General features: G+C 42.5%; 6 protein-coding genes across 6 annotated transcripts; 4 read left to right on the top strand and 2 right to left on the bottom strand.

Annotated features, from left to right (window-relative positions):
- Positions 1-1,610: 1,610 nt before the first annotated feature.
- On the top strand, positions 1,611-3,141 carry EAF01_010951 (uncharacterized protein; the record flags this gene model as incomplete). The annotated part of the gene is made up of 5 exons (XM_038919208.1): positions 1,611-1,731; positions 1,802-2,069; positions 2,255-2,376; positions 2,417-2,684; positions 2,751-3,141. 5 exons carry the CDS (start codon positions 1,611-1,613, stop codon positions 3,139-3,141), a joined length of 1,170 nt encoding a protein of 389 aa, XP_038765491.1.
- A 1,683-nt stretch (positions 3,142-4,824) lies between these two features.
- Positions 4,825-7,564, bottom strand: EAF01_010952 (uncharacterized protein; the record flags this gene model as incomplete). Its single annotated transcript, XM_038919209.1, has 2 exons — positions 4,825-7,179; positions 7,229-7,564. The coding sequence occupies 2 exons, from the start codon at positions 7,562-7,564 to the stop codon at positions 4,825-4,827; spliced, it is 2,691 nt and encodes an 896-aa protein (XP_038765492.1).
- Positions 7,565-7,851: 287 nt separating this feature from the next.
- On the top strand, positions 7,852-8,557 carry EAF01_010953 (uncharacterized protein; the record flags this gene model as incomplete). The annotated part of the gene is made up of 3 exons (XM_038919210.1): positions 7,852-7,917; positions 7,980-8,092; positions 8,191-8,557. The coding sequence occupies 3 exons, from the start codon at positions 7,852-7,854 to the stop codon at positions 8,555-8,557; spliced, it is 546 nt and encodes a 181-aa protein (XP_038765493.1).
- Positions 8,558-8,678: 121 nt separating this feature from the next.
- On the bottom strand, positions 8,679-9,315 carry EAF01_010954 (uncharacterized protein). Its single transcript, XM_038919211.1, has 3 exons — positions 9,230-9,315; positions 8,933-9,162; positions 8,679-8,876 (listed from the first exon to the last, which is right to left on the bottom strand). Exons 1-3 carry the CDS (start codon positions 9,277-9,279, stop codon positions 8,824-8,826), a joined length of 333 nt encoding a protein of 110 aa, XP_038765494.1. The 5' UTR covers positions 9,280-9,315; the 3' UTR covers positions 8,679-8,823.
- On the top strand, positions 9,316-10,748 carry EAF01_010955 (uncharacterized protein). Its single transcript, XM_038919212.1, has 3 exons — positions 9,316-9,656; positions 9,718-9,779; positions 9,836-10,748. The coding sequence occupies exons 1-3, from the start codon at positions 9,472-9,474 to the stop codon at positions 10,078-10,080; spliced, it is 492 nt and encodes a 163-aa protein (XP_038765495.1). The 5' UTR covers positions 9,316-9,471; the 3' UTR covers positions 10,081-10,748.
- A 1,378-nt stretch (positions 10,749-12,126) lies between these two features.
- Positions 12,127-12,724, top strand: EAF01_010956 (uncharacterized protein; the record flags this gene model as incomplete). Its single annotated transcript, XM_038919213.1, has 3 exons — positions 12,127-12,136; positions 12,323-12,460; positions 12,561-12,724. The coding sequence occupies 3 exons, from the start codon at positions 12,127-12,129 to the stop codon at positions 12,722-12,724; spliced, it is 312 nt and encodes a 103-aa protein (XP_038765496.1).
- Positions 12,725-12,749: the final 25 nt, after the last annotated feature.

Here is a 12,749-nt window from a genome sequence, read left to right on the forward strand (position 1 = left end):
TATTGGAGGTCTGAAATTACCCCCTCTCACCCAAATCTAAATTATCGATCGTATAGTAGTAGTGCCGGCGGGATATCTGAGTTCCGGTTCAAGGTCTCATGAGCTTCTGAGCCCTCGAAATATCCCCTGGCATGTATTTGCAACAATGTGAAAGTAAATGAGCGTGGGCGGAGACAAGATGAACATCACTTAAGACTCATCTCAAGAACTTGAATTCGCTTCAGTTGTTGGTTCCAAATTCACGAGTTAGGTGGTGGTTCTGAGAATTTGCTATTGCTTGGATGGTGGAGGTAGAAACCCAAGTTACTACCGGTCTGTACGTGATCAAATTCCACTTGATACTGTTGATAGAATGCCGCCCTTTCATTGTCATCTGAAAAACTAACATCAATGACAATAAAGAAGAAAGAAGAAACGAAAGAGAAAAAAGAAGAAATGAAAAGAAGATGCATGTATAAGACACCAATCTAATAAACGAAATATTTGAATGGTCGAGGAAACTTACTCTCTGCCCTGCGCGATGTTTCTTTTAATTTCTTAATTCGGTTTGAAAACTTCATTAACAGCCTAGACTGTGGATAAATCTACCGGAATGGATAGAAAACAAGAAGATGAACACAGTTCTCTTGTGGCACCCTTCATCTGTACGCCCAGCTTCACTCAACCAAATTTATATATGGAGGAACCAGCCCCTTCTTCAAGACCATGATACTTTTGATTAAGCTCGTCGCCTGCGATGCCACTCTTAATTGTTCAATGCTCAGAACCAACCTATGTATCAAAGTATTTCTGTCTGCATTTGCTGAACACAGGTGAGATTGACGAAAGCTCTGCATTTTCACCTTGATAGAGTTCAAAGTCAGTTCTTTCCTCTCCAAACAAACGCTTCTAGGCACACAAGGGGTTGATATCATTAAGTGCCCACACCAAAAACTCAAGCGAGCATCTCAAAAGTCGCGATAAAACAGACTTCATGTTTCCATAAATTTCGAAGGTGTGATTTTAGGCATCTTGGATTATTCACAGGATAGATCCAGTGATTACACGTGTGAACTGGCCAATGAGATGAATGTCAAGGGTCAGCTAGCGATCGCGTAAGCTCTAGCACTTTTAGAGCTTGAGTTCGATGCAGTTTACATCTTCACATGCCATGCCAAGTTTATACGATGTCTAACAAGCTTCAATAGGAAGGGAAAAGAGTATATCTTTCGACCCGAATCAGGCTGGCCATTGGTAATGCCTATCTAATTAGTGCTAACTTGGTCCTAGGAACCGTATTATATATTGCCAGCATTCAGATAGATAGCCTCCTTGAAAAGATCTGGCGCGCATCGATAGCTGTTCATAACGACTAATCATGACATCATTTCCAGACAACATTCCCTCGTCAAAAGATGCAAGTGTTACATCGGCTACTTCAGACCCTATCACTACTCCCTCGAATACTCCTACCCAAAATTTTGATGAGAATAACAAAAGCAAAAAGAAACATGACGGCTCCAGACCACGAATCCCACCACGAGAATGCGCCATAATTTGCAGATATCGACATAACTAATGAAGCTTCTCTCGACACTCCTCCGGAAGTTGAAACTCATAATTCCAATCACATGACCAATGGACAAAATGAAGATGAGTTTGGTGAATGGCTTACCAGTAATAAATTGATCGCAATATCAATTGCTTTTGGAATAGCAAATATTATGGTTGCATTAGACAGCAGCATATTAGGTATCATCCGACTATCCCTCAACACATTTCACCTACGAAAAACACTCTAACAATCACACTTCTACTATAGCTACTGCATTAACCAACATATCATCCGAATTCAAAGCAGTCAGTGATATCGGATGGTATGCCAGCGCCTATCTTTTAGCACAGACATCATGCCAACCCGTGTTTGGGAAGATATGTACTTGCTTCGAGGTCAAGACAACGTATCTTACTAGCCTTCTTGTTTTCTGTACTGGCTCGATTCTTTGTGCTATAGCTCCTGTCTCTTCATGCTTGATTCTTGGGAGAGCAGTGACTGGGCTTGCTGCGACGGGAATTCTCACGGGAAGCTTGTAAGTTACTACTCCCGGTTTCTCGGATCAAAGATTTGAATCGATGCAAGCACATCGCGCGTCTCTATATTGAGTATCTTTCAAAATGGAGACTAAGGTGTTGATATCCCAGCTTTAAGTACCGCTGTGTCTGACATCACTTTTCACAGAGCTATTTTTGGCCGTGTGGTTCCTCTATGACATAGGCCGCAAGGAATGGCAATCATGGTTAGCATTAGTAGCATTGTATCAAGGATAGGTAGCACTGTCGGTGGTGTTCTTACAGATTCGGTCCTGACCTGGAGATTTTCCTTCTGGTTGAATTTACGTATGCTATGCTTTCCTACAATATCATCAATAAAAATGAGCGCTCGGACTTGTCTGTAGTCTCGTAGTCTATTACATCCTAGATCGCAAGCCTCACCCTGATCACCAATTGCCCATTTCCACGAAGCTATTGAAGCTAGATCCTCTTGGGTTTATTTTGCTACTTTCAAGTATGACCTGTCTTTTTGTGGCGGTTGAATTCGGTGGCATATCTGTCTCATGGTCGAATTCAAAAGCTTGGGGATCTGTACTAGGATTTGGACTTCTTGGGATATCTTTCATCATTCTTCAAGGATACCAAAAAGAAAAGTGAGAATCTTGATACTCCTGATACTCTGCTCTTCCTTGCGGGACTAGCATGCTAATAGACCAAAGAGCCGTAATTAGTCTTCAAACGATGCGACAGCAAACAGTCGCAATCTGCTACATGTTCTCATTCGCATACGGACTCGCCATCACGACCCATACTTGGTTATTACCAACCTATCTTAAAGGTGTAAAGTATTTCTCGGCTTCTATATCCGGGCTTCCAGGATTATCGCTCTCCATACCCATGACGGTTTTTAATTTGGTAGCTGGCTTCTTAACAACGCGTTGTGGCCATTACGTTCCATTTATGTGGGCAGGAGCATTAATATATGTAGCTGGGAGTGCGCTTCTATATCTGCTCACAACAGATAGTGGTATGGGGGTTTACATCGGCTATTCAGTTACCGCGGGAATAGGATGCGGAATGGCATTTCAAGTTACTTTTATTGCAAAATAAGTAGTTATTTCGCCAGCTGAAATGGCGCTCGCATGCAGCATGGAGGTTTTATTTCGACAGCTTGGAAGAGCTATAGCGATCAGTATTGCTGAGAACATCTTCCTATCATCAACAGCTTCTTTCACAGAGTACCGATTCAATCCCCAAAAGTGGCATTCGTGAGTTTGCGATGTTGAGCCAAACTCTTCCTTCAACAGAGAAATAGGAGGTCAAGAGTCTCATTAGTTACGGCGTTGAGCAGGCTTTCATACTACCTTTGACTGCTAGTTGCGTTGCCGCTGTTGCAAGCTGGGGAATGGAACGAATCAAGATTGAAGACGAAAATGAGAGAGCAATGGCCCAAAACATTGAATTGGCTTGACAAGCTGCGCAAAGTAGAGCTTATCGACAAGGTCTGCCAGATCTTCTCGTGTCTGCGTCCCCACTTGAAAGATGAGTAGCACCTGAGAGGGTCACGAAAGTAGCCGTGTTCTTATGCGGTTTCTCTTTCGTATGCAAAATCGGTACGGGTATCTGGATCGACGCCGGGATACTGGTCAATGAACGGAATTGAGTTAGGTTTGGATCCTGTACATTGGTGCAGTCTCCGAGTACAACTGGGGGATAAACAAAAAATTTCAATCTAGAAAAGTGGTAACACGCGTATCATTGAGATCTCTTCCTACGCCTAAAGATGCATTGTTCGCACCACAATTGTGTGTAAAAGCTAGAGCAATCTGATACAAATGACTCTAGTAACCCCTCTCACATTAACTATTTGCATCCACGTCATTCCAAACGAACTAAAACAATCCGACAATACCCAATAAATTCAAAATCAACTAGCCAAATCTAAAACACAACACCGACCCCGAATCAACTTGACTCAACCCGGAAGTGCATGTTATCCAAATGAAAGCCAAGTTCTGGAAATCTCAAGTCCATTACATTTCATCAGAAAACAAAAAAAAAAGCAAAAAACCAAGCCCACCAGTGAGTGTACAAACCAACGGGACACTGCCAAAATGAACTTGTGAATATCTCTTGATATATCAAATCATTTATCTTAGAAATTCACCTATCCCTATTCATTAAAGATGTAATGATCAAAACATCTTAATATCAAATGATTGAAAGAATGAATCTTTAAAAATTTCGAATGTTGGGAGGTGTCCCGTCAATTCATGCACTCACTGGTGGCCCACTAGGACCACTTCTCGCACTCCCCAGATCATCCTCCCAAGCCTATCTATCGCGCTGTATGAATATACATCTCACAAGGCCATTCCCTATCTCGATTCGATTCGATATTCAACCAACCCATCGTAAATTCATGCATAATTATCTTTTCCATTGGACTACGCTCTTTAACTTCCCATTTTTTCCCCTCACCCGCCCATCCACCCTATCCCTCATTTCCTCCAGATAATCCACACGCATCTAATTCAACCTCAGCTCAACTAAACAAACACGCCGCTCGTTAAAATATGTAAAGGCAGAGGTAAAGGTATCTGAACATTCTCGCGCATCCTGTTGGATATCACATCATAGCATATCATACCATACCATACAATACAATCTCGCTTCCCCCTTTCCACCATTCAACAAATTTTCGTTCCCTTTTCCATTTCTGAAGATTTCGTCAAAAAACATTAGTCGCTGCCTATTTACCCTCACCGCCATTCATCCACATCCACATCTCTTTTAAGCCAAACTCAATCTCTCCAATCTTCCCTTCGTCGCCTCCACCAAAGCCGTCTCCCGATCCAACAACTTCATAATCTGCCCCACTTTCTTCCTTCTCAATTCAGACGGAACCTGCACATCCCTCGCTGAATCATCCTTCTCCTCTGCTTGCTCCTCATCTCTCTCCCTCTCCGCATCCTTCACTAATTCATTCGCCTGACTCAAAACCTCATCCTTAAGTTCCTTCACCTCTTCATACCTCTGCCAAGGATCCTTCGAGACCTTCACCATACTCTCCGTTGACCCGTCCATATCTTCGCCCAATACCTTTCCACCGAGGCTCCTCACCTCTTCTATCCACGCTTTCTCTTTATCACTCAGTTCTCTCTGCGTATTTTTAGGAATCTTCCTCCTAATTTCTTCGATTCTTTCATTGAGAATCTTCTGTTTATCCCTTGCTTCCTGAATTCTTCGTTCCATTTTTTCATTTGATGCCACTCTAGGGTTATCATCATCTACATCTACATCCTCGCCAATGACAGATTCCACACGTGTTGCGATTTCGTTAGCTTGTTTAATATGTTTTGAAAGCTCAATCTGAAGTTTGATACATTTTCTGAACAGTTCTGCAGCTGCGGTGCCGATGCGATGAGTTTCTTCGCTGAGAACTTTATGGGCGTCTGTCATGACCGTAAGTGTAGCTGGCGATAATCTGATCTCTTCCTTCAACAAACGCTTGTATTTGCTATGTTTGATCTTTTCATGAAGAGAGGGCAATTCGGATGGTTGTTCAAATGCATACGATGGTTGGTACACAGGTCGAGCTTCGAATAAGACGAGAGGTTTATCATTGTCAGTTTCGGAGTCGTATGATTCTGAGCGACCACGGCTACGGTTGAAATCCAGTTGAAACTCGGGTGATTCAAAGTTGATAGATAATGGGCCATGAGCGTTTGCGGAGAGGAGAAAATAGCCAAGATCGGGATCTTGAATAATTGTGCTGGCAGCAAGAGGGGCATTCTTGTCAACCATGGATGGCGTATAGACCCTTTGCCTTTCTGAAGGGGTACTAACAACTACACCAAGTCGAACATTAGACTCCGCGCCTTTGGACAATTCTTCCTCGAGCTTGAAAACCCATGGAGAGAGTGACATGTATGTGATGTTCGAATTGTTGGTAATGAAGAACGAATATCTTGATTCGACATCATGACTAAAAACTGGCCAACATCCTTCCCAAACCTCATTGGGTTTGGAAGTTTCCAAAACTTCATATGTCAACAAGACAGGCGGGTCCGGGTCGTCCAGAAATCGTAGCATCCTTGAATTCGATCTCGGTAACCATTGAGCTTCAATTCCAACCAAGTCCAGGCAGATTGAAAGGCGCCCAGTAGTTGTAAGCAAACAAATCACGCTCATAGAACATCCCTCTTTATCGACCTCATCTAATTCAAGCTCATCATCCTCCTCTCCACCCATGAGCTCTTCAGCATCCAGCTTTGGTCCAATGACATAAATATCGCTGAAAAGTTCATCATCCTCGTCATCCTCAAATTCGGGAGCCATCTCAAAGTCGAATGGACCTTGTAATCTTGGTACCTTTCCAGGTCTAGAAGGCCTTGTGTAAACCTCAATTGGCGGCTCACCCAAAGATCCTTGAACCTGGGTTGGATCTTGATTATCGATATCCGTCATCCAATCCAATTGTTGTTGCGCGAGGAGTTTACTACCTTGAGTTACAGTTGGATCATCTTCGATAGCGGCGATATTGGACACAATCGATATTGAAAGTGAAGGAATCAGGGTGGGTGGTGGAGCCCATTTTTCAGGCAACAATGGGCAGAGAGCATATACATCTCCTTCTCTCATTGCAAGCCAAAGAGTCATAGGCGACCAACCTCCCGATCCTCTGCCTGCAAAACAGGCTGATGCTACCTCCATCTCAAAGGCATCCGGAGAAAACTTACTTGGTTGACCAGCCACGGAAGCTCCAAAATCTTGATCAGCCGAGACTCCATCCACCAATTTCTTCAGATCGACCACAAGAGTTGGTTTATCGAAAGACCAACGATCGGTTGTAGACAATTCCCATACCCGAACAACGGCATCTTTTGTAATTGTGACCAAACATGTTCCATTTACACCCAATGGATGCCACAGCGCAGTCGATATTCCGGATCGTGAAGTAACATGTGTAGTTGGACCTAAGTGAAAAGTCTTGATCTTCATAGGACCATTATCGGGAGCTGTGAGATGCGAGGGTTCAGGTAAGATTGCGACATGTACGGTATGAGTTGTCAAGATCGCCATGAAATTCGAGTTGGGGGAAATAATCAGCTGTTGGATTTCATCTGCCACGGGAATTTTGAGTGTCTGCAGAACATTAGCACTCAAATCCAATGACGGAAGCTTCAAAACTTACTCTATACCCCCGAGCAACATTCTCTTCAGCTTCAATCTCCCCTTCAGCTCGTGATTTACCTTTCAAGAAGCTCCTTTGGTTCTCTTGTTTATTTTCCCATGTCTCCTTCAAGTAAACAAGATCCGCCCATCGAATTTCCTTTCCAACAGCAATGAATACCTCGGTACCTCTACGCGCAATCGTTTTCTTCGGTCCCAGCTTATTCCTTTTCTTCCCATTCGGACTATAACTAGCTCCAGAAGCTGTTTGAGTGCCTGTCGGTTTCGCCGTAAATATCTCATGGCCTGGATTTGGCTTTGAAAGCCATGTAGGTGTGTAACCAAGAACTTGAGGCATTTTTCAAACCCTGAGCTCGATATTATTATTTTGAAGAATCAGCACATTCGTAGAAGCTCGATATTGAAAAGCAACTTGTATGTTGCGACGAAGAGAAGTGAATTGAGTCTGGAACTTTTTTGAGGTTGAATGGGTTTAACATCAGGCTATGCTAGCGCGTCGCGAAAGCTTGGTGCATGCGGGTAGGTAATTGGAAGCCTTCTGTGTTGTAAATGTTCCCCAGGAAACAAAGAAATCCATCAGCCTTGTAGAAAATTGGATTGTAAAGAAACAACAAATTTCTAAAAATGCCTGGATCAATTAGAAATACTGTGGATAGGCTTGATAAACCAAGTGCCTATTATCAAGGTAGAGTGAGTTATGCAATTGTTATTGCACTCGGCGCAGAAAGAGCTCGACTAACAATTTGGTCTAGAATAAGAAGCGCAGATATGAGAGAGATGGAGAGGACGAGAGAAGAGAACGAACTCCAGAGGAACCAGCAGATGATCCTTTAAAAGACGCGACAACACTTTATGTTGGAAATTTGTATGTCAAAATGCATTCAATGTTCTCAATCGAGCTGTTTTGAATCAATCAATGGGCTGGGGCATGGCTTGAGGCATGAACTAACAATTTGTCTACAGATCCTTCTACACAACTGAAGAACAAATTCACGAACTATTTGCGAAATGTGGTGAAATCAAGAGATTGATTATGGGATTGGATAGATTCAATAAGACGCCTTGTGGGTTTTGTTTCGTGGAGTATTATACTCACCAAGATGCACTCGACTGCATGAAGTATATTGGCGGTACGAAGCTCGACGAGAGAATCATTAGAACAGATTTGGATCCAGGATTTCAAGAGGGAAGACAGTATGGACGTGGAAAGTCTGGCGGCCAAGTGCGCGATGAGTACCGTGAGGAATATGATGAGGGGAGAGGAGGTTTAGGTAGAGCTATTCAAGCTGAAAGACAGAAAGAAGAAGAAGAATATGGCAAGGGTAGATAGTTTATTGGAGAGTTGGACGATTGTACGATATTTTGCAGTACTTGGGAGGCGTATAAGGAACTGCGGTGATTCATTGATATCAGAATAGTGAGCCGCATTTGCATAGTAGGGAAAATTCTTAGGATTCTAGCCATTCCAGAGCACTGAACTCATGCCCTTTCATCCTTTTTCTCGTATACACATATCCCAAACGCCATCAATGCATATTGTACATCAATTCTTCCGATGAGAACTCTTTCCATTGAGTCCATCCAAATATATCCATATCAATAACCGGGAGGATTGAGTCGTTGTGATAGTCTCGTCCATTTAGGAAGCTCTGCAGTAATATCAGTAAGCTGACTCTCTCTAAAAAGGCGCATCTGCCAAACGTACTGTGAATTCCCTTCCTATATTTCTTCTCTTTGCGATCAAAGATTGTGTATTTATCTTTTGGTAACATCTCCTGCTCCGTAGGCATTTCCTCCTTCCACCTCTCCACAGCCTTTGTCGTAATCCCCTTAGCAGCCAAAGCTCTATCCACAGTAGCAACCACCGAATCGACAGCCCTTAAACGTTTGCGCTGCCGTGCCTTTTGGAATTTGGAGAGTCGCCATGGGATCTTCCTAAATCGCACCACCATTAGCACATCGCCAACCTCGAAATCATACCAGAAAACAAATCAAACCATACCAAAGAAGACCGCCAGACATAACGTTCGTAGGTCGAAAAGCTCCAAACATTGCGTTGTTTCCTTCAATGTTCTTCTAATCGTACCTCCTCACCCCATCAATCAATCCTCTTCAAAATTCAAGAATCGGTCGGCCCCTCCGCTCCGCGCCAAGCCTTAAATTCCGCGAACCAATCAGCATTCACATCAAGACCTCAACTCTCTAACGTCCATCATTGCTTCACCTGCAAATGCGCATACCAAAATGTCGTATTATTTCGCAATCGTCGGAACGCAGGATAATCCTCTCTTCGAATATGAATTTGGAACTGCAAAACAGGGCGGTGATGGAATTGCCAGGTTTCCGGAACAGGCGAGACATATGAATCAATTTATTGTTCATAGTAGTTTGGATATTGTCGAGGAGGTGCAATGGGGTGGTGGACAGATGTATGTGATTTATTTCTGGACGAGATGCGACTGGACCAGAAACTAATAATATGCTTCGTAGGTATCTGAAATGCATCGATCGATTTTACAATAATTACGTATCGTGCTTCATGACGGGCGGAAGTGAGTTGATTCTTTTCCTCCTGAGAATATGTATCGGATGGTGCTAATATATGCAGATGTTAAATTCATGCTTTTACATTCTCCCTCTCAACCTGCAAACCCAACGACTTCGAGAACCTCTACATCGATCGGGGCGAATCCTACTTCGCCTCAGACAGAAGAGGCCATTAAGCAATTCTTTACAGAAGTTTATGAGAATTGGGTGAAAACGATTATGAGTCCATTCTATCATGTCAATCAACCCGTTACGAGTCCGGTATTTAGGGGACGAGTTGCGGCGGCGGGGAAGAAATATTTGTGAGGAGTGTTCAGAGGGAAGTATGGAGGAATCATTATAATTATTACATCGAGTGTATGCTCTTCCGTGAGTGTATTTTGGTGCGACGAAGAGCAGAAGCGCGAGGAACAAGTTCGGGATTTTTGGTCTGGATGAAGACTATAGTCTCGGGATATATCATATCACATGGAGGATGATCTTACGAACAGTAGTTGGTAGCACATTACGGAAGCCATCTACGCTACCGTGTGGCCCAGGACTTCTCCAGAAGTCCTAGGCTAGAGATTTCGTCAATTAGATCTCACGATCAGGAATTTAGTGAGAGGTTTCACTGCGCGCAAATGGACCGGAGTATGGTAGTTGAAAAATATCTCAGGCTTTGATGGGATTTCTTTGCTTGCTCTAGTCCTTCGTCATACAACAGATACCTTAGTACGGTTTAGATTCTCTTATTGGAGACTACTCGAAACCTCCTCATCAAAGATGGTGGTCAGGGCCATACTTTGATTTGGGAACTCGGGCTCATTACTTTTGAGTCCATACGTGCGGGGCTTGTGGTTTACGAAGCTGGAAGAAGTACGTATAATGGGACGCGATGGGAATTGATAAGATAGCTCACGAACATTCCCCAAAGATAAATACTACAGAAACATAGTAATAGATATAATATAATATTCCAAAACGAGCATTATGTATCTCAGCAAATTGTCAGTAGAAATCGCGATGTTTTAAAGAGTGTCTAGGTCTTATGATGTGATTGTGAAAACTGGCGGTAAGAAATACTTAGTATCTAGTAGTCTCTTCCTAACTCGGTACTACTAGATATTCATTATCCTCTGATAAAGTTCAATGAATCTTAGATGGCACTCTCTATTTAAATAAAAGCAAAGCATGGTTGAATTATCTAGTAGTTTCATGAATGTGCCAACTCGTGCTATCTTGCATTCTAGTTATGTTAAGGTTCAAATACACAATGTAATTGTAATTTTGAAAGTATGCTTGCGATTTGAGTAACGCGATTGTTTCGATAAATGAGTGACTGTGGCTGTTTAGATGGAGTATCTATGGTTGGGAAGATGGGAGCTGGAAGTCTTGGGTTTGATGATTGTTTGGGTTGACTTTGGCTCTTGAGTTAGGGGGTTGGGGGTTATGATGGATGTATGGTAAATGGATCTAAATCGATACTTTAAGACATGAATGGATTCGTTGGATGATAATTTGTATGGAGTCGGGTATGTAGATTATCAATGTACCTACCTAGAAAGTAGTAATGCTAGATCTGACGCGTAGGAAATGGTAGTCTCGTGAAGATGACTGGATGTTCAATATCATTCATGGTTTTAATACTTAACCTCCTCTTTCTAAGATAGTAACAGGGTTAGATAACTCTTGATAAATACAATACTGATGTATCTCAAAACACGTCCTTTGTATTGTCATTCAAACAGAGTTAATATTTAATTCGATCAATACCTAACAATGAATCAATGATATCAATATCAATCATTAGGTACCTGGGTATGTATCTTCATCTTCATGATCACCCAAGTACTCGCTTATCGATGCACCCCTGGAACTAAGGCGAAGTAACGATCCGCCGCATTTTAGACTTATGAGGGAGGAGCTATGGATGGTCGGGACTCGTACAGCCGTAAGTCAAAATGCTCAGGTGTGTGTTCAAAAGCACTCACCATAATCGAGTCGAAAGAACAAGATTGAATTTTTTCTATCATTTTCCTCGGCAATCACACCCCCAGTCCCTTTCTCACCTTTTTTTAGATAATATAATAATAAATAAGTTAACTAACAACCCATTTCCATTAATTTCTCAAATGGTACTAGCGTCAAAATTCCCATTTTCCAGATCACTTGTTTTCTGATCAAAAACCAACAAATCCCCTCTTCCCACTGATTCCAATCTTTTATTTCAACAACTTCATATCCCGCCGCTACTTCAGCCTTTGTGATTTTAATTACTTCGAAATTATCATCAATACATCCCATCGTCTTATTAAAGACGCGTTTTATTATCACACATAATCACATCCACTTCTTAATAGCTACTTCATCATGACTGGACGTAAGTTTATTCCCTTTTCTTCTTGAATTCGTATGTGGAAGTTGAGATTGTTGTTGTTGTCGGTCGCGATAAGGTACCCACATCTTGATGATGTCGAGATACCTACCTACAACAATAATTATCTTACTTCAACAATATATCATCACTTCAATCATGGTTCAATATGCTAATGACTTTCTTCTATAGGCGGAAAGGGCGGAAAGGGTCTCGGAAAGGGTGGTGCTAAGCGTCATCGTAAGATTTTGAGAGACAACATCCAAGGTATCACCAAGCCAGCCATTAGACGTCTCGCTCGTCGTGGTGGTGTCAAGCGTATTTCTGCCAGTAAGTTTTATCCAATTCTATCCCGTCGCGTCTTAGTCTTCACGACTTTGATGTGTGGTCATTGCTCCAAAGATTTATTTACTAACGCGTCCGTCAACAGTGATCTACGAAGAAACCCGTGGTGTTTTGAAGACCTTCCTCGAGGGTGTCATTCGTGATGCCGTCACCTATACCGAACACGCCAAGCGCAAGACCGTCACTTCCCTCGACGTCGTCTACGCTTTGAAGAGACAAGGCCGTACCCTCTATGGTTTCGGTGGTTAAACATCTCTTCACTACCATCTTTGTC

Source organism: Botrytis porri, assembly GCF_014898465.1.
Source record: "Botrytis porri strain MUCL 3234 chromosome Unknown BPOR_018, whole genome shotgun sequence".
In the NCBI taxonomy this organism is placed as follows: Eukaryota; Fungi; Ascomycota; class Leotiomycetes; order Helotiales; family Sclerotiniaceae; genus Botrytis; species Botrytis porri.